Raw genomic sequence first — 9,852 nt, forward strand, 5'->3', positions numbered from 1 at the left:
AGTTATAGATGGTAACACAAACCAGATGGTAACACAACCCTACTGTTCTACAGAGTTACAGACGGTAACATAGCAACAGTTGCCAACCCACCTGTATTAGATCCAGAATACCGAGCTCACTCTCAGAGGAGTCCACACAGAACACAAAGTACAGTGTTGCGTAGTGCCGGTAGATCAACTTGTAGTCCGAGCCACCGATCAAACTGCAAATAGAGAAATGATATTATTAGTCTTGTTCTGCCATGTCTGATTCGGTCCAACTTTAACTCATCTGCCAGGGAATTGATGATTGATTGCCGGTCATATGAGCTGAACACTTCGGTCAAACATTACTTCTCATTTAACAACCCTGGATAAATCTTTAGTCACAATGACCAACTGAGCTTGCCCAGTTGGTCTATAGGCTACAGTATAGGTAGGTCTACATCATATAGTCACCACAGAAGCACAATACCCCAATACAAGCCATAGACACCTATATAGCTGCCTCCTGGATGGTTCATTGAATCATTAACGCATCTTTTTTAATTCGCTGATTGTTTCATCAATAACGTATATTTTGGTTAATTTAACCAGCTAGTAATGCTGTTACCTTCCCCCCTCCAAGAAGTTGCAGACGTTGTCGTCCCTCTTCGACACCAGATGGAAAGTCTCTCGAATGATCTGCTGCTGCACATCTTCAGCCTGAGAAGAAATATGTCTTTGATAAATTGGCTATGAACTCCATTTCCAATCTAAATGAAAGAGCTAACTTCAGCTAGCGGTCAGGCAGCAGTAAACCATCCCCCTGGAGGTTGGCCATCTGTTGGGTACATTGATATTCGTAGCTATGTCAACAAATATATAAGCAACTTAGCTAGTTAGGTATATAAATGTCAATAAATCACATCTCATGATGATGACAATATAGATTATTGATTAGTTAGCCTCTAGCTAGCATACCATAAGTGCACTAAAAGCTGGCAAATAAGACAGACATAGCTAACAAACTGTAGCAGTTCATAGATTTGGTTACTTACAAAATATTCATAAAATCTGATGAGTCGTGGTTTCCCATGGTTGTTAAATATTAAAATAGCTTTAATCATATTTAGCTGTAAATGTCTCAAATGACTTAATAACAGACTTGCAGTCAGCTGTCCACCTGGCGGATGTGTTGATACGTCGATTTAGCCGGTTCTTCTTCTTCGCTGTGGTTTATTGACAGACTCCACTCATAAGGTGTATTGCTGCCACCTACTGTACGGAGTAGTAAAAAATACACAATAACTAAAACAAATGTAGAGGAACAAATCTTTAACAAAAACTACAACTGTACTGTTCAGATCCCTACACAGGCTCTGGAATCTGGGAGGGGGGAACCTCTTTATTCAGTAGTCCCTGTAACATATCAGCTGCAAAGTCCTGGAGATCCAGAAATCTATTTGCTGCCTTAACAATGATGTTTTATTGGTTTGATTGGTGCAGTTTATCACTTGCGCTATAAACGCAACAAAATCCGTGTTCTTCACTATTAGTATGTCAGGATCCTTCTCCTGCATGGCATTCACTGCAGACTGTGGGACATCCACTACCATCTCCTCTCTACCCACTCCAGCTATTTTCACTGCCTCCACATAGGAGACCTGCTAGATGGCCTTGATCTGAGCTACTGCAACCTCCTTCCTCCATACAGGGCACTCCGGAACGTGCTTCCCATCACAATAACATGCTTCATCTGACTCTTCAACTACTACATAGTTATTCCTTTGACCAACACGTGCCACGTGTCCAAATCTTTTACAATTGTAACACTGCACCGGCTTCTGTACATACGGTCTCACCTCATATCTCACATAACCAAGTTTTACATGTCAGGAGAACCACTTCACCAAACAACAGTAAAACCTTGTGTACATTCGGTCTCACCTCATATCTCACATAACCAAGTTTTACATGTCAGGAGAACCACTTCACCAAACAACAGTAAAACCTTGTGTACATTCGGTCTCACCTCATATCTCACATAACCAAGTTTTACATGTCAGGAGAACCGTTCTCGATGCTGGTGATTCTCTGATCCACCTCTACACAGACGACACCATTCTGTATACTTCTGGCCCTTCTTTGGACACTGTGTTAACTAACCTCCAGATGAGCTTCAATGCCATACAACTCTCCTTCCGTGGCCTCCAACTGCTCTTAAATGCAAGTAAAACTAAATGCATGCTCTTCAACCGATCGCTGCCTGCACCTGCCCGCCCGTCCAGCATCACTAATCTGGACGACTCTGACTTAGAATACGTGGACAACTACAAATACCTAGGTGTCTGGTTAGACTGTAAACTCTCCTTCCAGACTCACATCAAACATCTCCAATCCAAAATTCAATCTAGAATCAGCTTCCTATTTCGCAACAAAGCATCCTTCACTCACGCCGCCAAACATACCCACGTAAAACTGACCATCCTACCGATCCTCGACTTCGGCGATGTCATTTACAAAATAGCCTCCAACACTCTACTCAGCAAACTGGATGCAGTCTATCACAGTGCCATCCGTTATGTCACCAACGCCCCATATACTACCCACCACTGCGACCTGTACGCTCTCGTTGGCTGGCCCTCGCTTCATACTCGTCGCCAAATCCACTGGCTCCAGGTCATCTATAAGTCTGTGCTAGGTAAAGCCCTGCCTTATCTCAGCTCACTGGTCACCATAACAGCACCCACCCGTAGCACGCACTCCAGCAGGTATATCTCACTGGTCACCCCCAAAGCCAATTCTTCCTTTGGCCGACTCTCCTTCCAGTTCTCTGCTGCCAATGACTGGAACGAATTGCAAAAATCACTGAAGCTGGAGACTCTTACCTCCCTCACTAGCTTAAAGCACCAGCTGTCAAAGCAGGTCACAGATCATTGCACCTGTACATAACTCATCTGTAAATAACCCATCCAATCTACCTCATCCCCATACTGTATTTATTTATTTATCTTGCTCCTTTGCACGCCAGTATGTCTACTTGCACATTCATCTTCTGCACATCATACCATTACAGTGTTTAATTGGTATATTGTAATTACTTCTCCACCATGGCCTATTTATTGCCTTAACTCCCTTATCTTACCTCATTTGCTCTCACTGTAAATATACTTTTTCCTACTGTATTATTGACTGTATGTTTGTTTTACTCCATGTGTAACTCTGTGTTGTTGTATGTGTCGTATTGCTATGCTTTATCTTGGCCAGGTCGCAGTTGCAAATGAGAACTTGTTCTCAACTAGCCTACCTGGTTAAATAAAGGTGAAATTAAATTAAATTTAAAAAATATACATATACACATACACACACATTTATATATATATGTATTATATATATATACACACACACACACACACACACACACTGAGATGCAGTTACTCAAATAATACAGCAGGTGGCTCCACAACTACACACAGTACATATACACATACAGTACATATACACTACACATACAGTACATATACTCATACAGTACATATACACATACAGTACATATACACTACACATACAGTACATATACACATACAGTACATATACACATACAGTACATATACACTACACATACAGTACACATACACATACAGTACATATACACATACAGTACATATACACTACACATACAGTACACATACACATACATATACACATACAGTACATATACACATACAGTACATATACACATACAGTACATATACACATACAGTACATATATACACATACAGTACATACATACACATACACATACAGTACATATACACATACAGTACATATACACTACACATACAGTACATATACACTACACATACAGTACATATACACATACAGTACATATACACATACAGTACATATACACATACAGTACATATACACTACACATACAGTACACATACACATACAGTACATATACACATACAGTACATATACACTACACATACAGTACACATACACATACAGTACATATACACATACAGTACATATACACTACACATACAGTACATATACACATACAGTACATATACACTACACATACAGTACATATACACTACACATACAGAACATATACACATACAGTACATATACACTACACATACAGTACATATACACATACAGTACATATACACATACAGTACATATACACTACACATACAGTACAGAACATATACACATACAGTACATATACACATACAGTACATATACACTACACATACAGTACACATACACATACAGTACATATACACATACAGTACATATACACTACATACAGTACACATACACATACAGTACATATACACATACAGTACACTACACATACAGTACACATACACATACAGTACATATACACATACAGTACATATACACATACAGTACATATACACTACACATACAGTACATATACACATACAGTACATATACACATACAGTACATATACACTACACATACAGTACACATACACATACAGTACATATACACATACAGTACATATACACTACACATACAGTACACATACACATACAGTACATATACACATACAGTACATATACTCATACAGTACATATACACATACAGTACATATACACTACACATACAGAACATATACACATACAGTACATATACACTACACATACAGTACATATACACATACAGTACATATACACATACAGTACATATACACTACACATACAGTACATATACACTACACATACAGAACATATACACATACAGTACATATACACATACAGTACATATACACATACAGTACATATACACTACACATACAGTACATATACACATACAGTACATATACACATACAGTACATATACACTACACATACAGTACATATACACATACAGTACATATACACATACAGTACATATACACTACACATACAGTACATATACACATACAGTACATATACACATACAGTACACATACACTACACATACAGTACATATACACATACAGTACATATACACATACAGTACATATACACATACAGTACATATACACATACAGTACATATACATACAGTACATATACACATACAGTACATATACACATACAGTACATATACACATACAGTACATATACACAACCTGGCAGCTTAATTATGACCAAACTAATACAACTAAGGATGTCTGTTTCAACCCTGTTACACATAGCAACCTGAAGACGCCTCCAATAGAAGGTGTTTTTCCTCAAAGGGATGTCTGTTTCAACCCTGTTACACATAGCAACCTGAAGACGCCTCCAATAGAAGGTGTTTTTCCTCAAAGGGATGTCACGTGTCCTACTTACAGCACCAGTCGGCAGGGTAGCCTAGTGGTTAGAGCGTTGCAAGGTTGCAAGTTCAAACCCCCGAGCTGACAAGGTACAAATCTGTTGTTCTGCCCCTGAACAGGCAGCTAACCCACTGTTCCTAGGTCGTCATTGAAAATAAGAAATTGTTCTTAACTGACTTGCCTGGTTAAATAAAGGAAAAATAAAAAATTTAAAAAGTCAACAGTTTGGACTCATTCCAGGGTTTGTCTTTATGTTTACTATTTTCTACATTGTAGAATAATAGTGAAGGCATCAAAACTATGAAAAGAACACATATGGAATCATGTAGTAACCAAAAAAGTGTTAAACAAATCAACATATATTTTATATTCTTCAAAGTAGCCACCCTTTGCCTTGATGACAGCTTTGCATTATCTTGGCGTTCTCTCAACCAGCTTCACCTGGGGAAAAGAACAGATGGAAATCCAGTGTTTCTACGTAATGCACTGACCAGCTGGCAAGTGTCTTCACTGACAATTTCAACCTATCCCTGACCTGGTCTGTCATACCAACGTGTTTCAAGCTCACCACCATAGTCCTCGTGCCCAAGAACGCCAAGGTAAGCTGCCTAAATGACTATCGCCCGGTAGAACTCACATGTATAGCCATGAAATACTTAGCAAGGCAGGTCATGGCTAACATCAACAACATCATCCCAGAACACCCTGGACCCAATCCAATTCGCATACCATCCCAACAGATCCACAGATGACACATCTCTATTACACTCCACACTGCCCTCACCCACCTGAACAAAAGGAACACCTATGTGAGAATGCTGTTCATTTACTACAGTTTAGCGTTCAACACCATAGTGCCCCACAAGCTCATCACATAGTTCAGGACCCTGGGAATGAACACCTCCCTCCGCAACTGGATTCTGGACTTCCTGACGGGCCGCCATGCTGACCATCAACACGGGGGCCCACCAGGGGTGCCGAGGACACCCAAACCACACAACCATAAAGCCCGAGAGCCTGACCCTCTCTGAGGACGCCAGGCCTGTTAGGGTAGGCTGTGTCAGGGTAGACTGTGTCAGGGTAGGCTGTGTCAGGGTGGGACACCAGGCCCGTTAGGGTAGGCTGTGTCAGGGTGGGACGCCGGGCCTGTTAGGGTAGGCTGTGTCAGGGTGGGACGCCAGGCCTGTTAGGGTAGGCTGTGTCAGGGTAGGCTGTGTCAGGGTGGGACGCCAGGCTGTTAGGGTAGGCTATGTCAGGGTAGATTGTGTCAGAGTAGGCTGTGTCAGGGTAGGCTGTGTCAGGGTGGGACGCCAGGCCTGTTAGGGTAGGCTGTGTCAGGGTAGGCTGTGTCAGGGTGGGACGCGGGCCGTTAGGCTAGGCTGTGTCAGGGTGGGACGCCCGGGCCCGTCAGGGTAGGCTGTGTCAGGGTAGGCTGTGTCAGGGTGGGACACCGGGCCCGTTAGGGTAGGCTGTGTCAGGGTGGGACGCCGGGCCTGTTAGGGTAGGCTGTGTCAGGGTGAGACGCCGGGCCCGTTAGGGTAGGCTGTGTCAGGGTGGGACGCCGGGCCATTAGGGTAGGCTGTGTCAGGGTGGGACGCCGGGCCCATTAGGGTAGGCTGGGTCAGGGTGGGATGCCGGGCCCGTCAGTGTAGGCTGGGTCAGGGTGGGATGCCGGGCCTGTCAGGGTAGGCTGGGTCAGGGTGGGACGCCGGGCCTGTTAGGGTAGGCTCTGTCAGGGTGGGATGCCGGGCCCGTTAGGGTAGGCTGGGTCAGGGTGGGACGCCAGGCCCTGTTAGGGTACGCTGTGTCAAGGTAGGCTGTGTCAGGGTAGGTTGTGTCAGGGTAGGCTGTGTTAGGGTAGGCGCTGTCAGGGTAGGCTGTGTCAGGGTAGGCTGTGTCAGGGTGGGACGCCGTGCCCGTTAGGGTAGGCTCTGCCAGGGTAGGCTGTGTCAGGGTAGGCTGGGTCAGGGTGGGACGCCGGGCCCGTTAGGGTAGGCTGGGTCAGGGGGGACGCCAGGCTTGTTAGGGTAGGCTGTGTTAGGGTAGGCTGTGTCAGGGTAGGCTGTGTCAGGGTGGGACGCCGGGCCCATTAGGGTAGGCTGTGTCAGGGTGAGACGCCGGGCCTGTCAGGGCAGGCTGCATCAGGGTATGCTGTGTCAGGGTGGGAAATTGGAAATGTGAATTGGGCGTAATTGGAGGAAATAAATCAAATCAAATGTATTTATATAGCCCTTCGTACATCAGCTGATATCTCAAAATGCTGTACAGAAACCCAGCCTAAAACCCCAAACAGCAAGCAATGCAGGTGTAGAAGCATGGTGGCTAGGAAAAACTCCCTAGAAAGGCCAAAACCTAGGAAGAAACCTAGAGAGGAACCAGGCTATGTGGGGTGGCCAGTCTTCTTCTGGCTGTGCCGGGTGGAGATTATAACAGAACATGGCCAAGATGTTCAAATGTTCATAAATGACCAGCATGGTCAAATAATACTAATCACAGGCAGAACAGTTGAAACTGGAGCAGCAGCACGGCCAGGTGGACTGGGGACAGCAAGGAGTCATCATGTCAGGTAGTCCTGAGGCATGGTCCTAGGGCTCAGGTCCTCCGAGAGAGAGAAAGAAAGAGAGAATTAGAGAGAGCATACTTAAATTCACACAGGACACCGGATAGGACAGGAGAAGTACTCCAGATGTAACAAACTGACCCTAGCCCCCCGACACATAAACTACTGCAGCATAAATACTGGAGGCTGAGACAGGAGGGGTCAGGAGACACTATGGCCCCATCCGATGACACCCCCGGACAAGGCCAAACAGGAAGGATATAACCCCACCCACTTTGCCAAAGCACAGCCCCCACACCACTAGAGGGATATCTTCAACCACCAACTTACCATCCTGAGACAAGGCCGAGTATAGCCCACAAAGATCTCTGCCACGGCACAGCCCAAGAGGGGGCGCCAACCCAGACAGGAAGATCACATCAGTGACTCAACCCACTCAAGTGACGCACCCCTCCTAGGGACGGTATGAAAGAGCCCTAGTAAGCCAGTGACTCAGCCCCTGTAATAGGGTTAGAGGCAGAGAATCCCAGTGGAAAGAGGGGAACCGGCCAGGCAGAGACAGCAAGGGTGGTTCGTTGCTCCAGAGCCTTTCCGTTCACCTTCCCACTCCTGGGCCAGACTACACTCAATCATATGACCCACTGAAGAGATGAGTCTTCAGTAAAGACTTAAAGGTTGAGACCGAGTTTGCGTCTCTCACATGGGTAGGCAGACCATTCCATAAAAATTTAGTTCTATAGGAGAAAGCCCTGCCTCCAGCTGTATGCTTAGAAATTCTAGGGACAATTTAGGAGGCCTGCGTCTTGTGACCATAGCGTACGTGTAGGTATGTACGGCAGGACCAAATCAGAGAGATATAGGTAGGAGCAAGCCCATGTAATGCTTTGTAGGTTAGCAGTAAAACCTTGAAATCAGCCCTTGCCTTGCCAGGAAGCCAGTGTAGGGAGGCTAGCTCTGGAGTAATATGATAAAAATGTGGGTTCCAGTCAGGATTCTAGCAGCCGTATTTAGCACTAAATGAAGTTTATTTAGTGCTTTTTCCGGATAGCCGGAAAGTAGAGCATTGCAGTAGTCTAACCTAGAAGTGACAAAAGGAGGAACTACTTTTTCTGCATCATTTTTGGACAGAAAGTTTCTGATTTTTGCAATGTTACGTAGATGGAAAAAAGCTGTCCTTGAAACAGTCTTGATATGTTCTTCAAAAGAGAGATCAGGGTCCAGAGTAACGCCGAGGTCCTTCACAGTTTCATTTGAGACGATTAAGATTAATTGTCAGATTCAACAGAAGATCTCTTTGTTTCTTGGGACCTAGAACAAGCATCTCTGTTTTGTCCGAGTTTAAAAGTAGAAAGTTTGCAGCCATCCACTTCCTTATGTCTGAAACACATGCTTCTAGCGATGGCAATTTTGGGGCTTCACCATGTTTCATTGAAATGTACAGCTGTGTGTCATCCGCATAGCAGTGAAAGTTAACATTATGTTTTCGAATGACATCCCCAAGAGGTAAAATATATAGTGAAAACAATAGTGGTCCTAAAACGGAACCTTGAGGAACACCGAAACTTACAGTTGATTTGTAACTGATATCTTTCCGACAGATAAGATCTAAACCAGGCCAGAACTTATCCGTGTAGACCAATTTGGGTTTCCAATCTCTCCAAAATAATGTGGTGATCGATGGTATCAAAAGCAGCACTAAGGTCTAGGAGCACGAGGGCAGATGCAGAGCCTCGGTCTGATGCCATTAAAAGGTTGTTTACCACCTTCACAAGTGCAGTCTCAGTGCTATGATGGGGTCTAAAACCAGACTGAAGCATTTCGTATACATTGTTTGTCTTCAGGAAGGCAGTGAGTTGCTGCGCAACAGCCTTTTCTAAAGATTTTGCGAGGAATGGAAGATTCAATATTGGCCGATAGTTTTTTATATTTTCTGGGTCAAGGTTTGGATAATGCATTGAGGTTCTAGTTTATTGAGACACATGAATAACCA

General features: G+C 44.0%; 1 protein-coding gene across 1 annotated transcript; it reads right to left on the reverse strand.

Annotated features, from left to right (window-relative positions):
- Window positions 1-91: 91 nt before the first annotated feature.
- On the reverse strand, window positions 92-1,201 carry LOC112241815 (AP-3 complex subunit sigma-2; the record flags this gene model as incomplete). The annotated part of the gene is given in 3 exon segments (XM_042312261.1): window positions 92-203; window positions 593-684; window positions 1,020-1,201. Coding segments are annotated over 3 exon segments (273 nt in total), but the record flags the coding sequence as incomplete, so codon positions are not given.
- Window positions 1,202-9,852: the final 8,651 nt, after the last annotated feature.

Source organism: Oncorhynchus tshawytscha, unplaced genomic scaffold (assembly GCF_018296145.1).
Source record: "Oncorhynchus tshawytscha isolate Ot180627B unplaced genomic scaffold, Otsh_v2.0 Un_contig_17025_pilon_pilon, whole genome shotgun sequence".
In the NCBI taxonomy this organism is placed as follows: domain Eukaryota; kingdom Metazoa; phylum Chordata; class Actinopteri; order Salmoniformes; family Salmonidae; genus Oncorhynchus; species Oncorhynchus tshawytscha.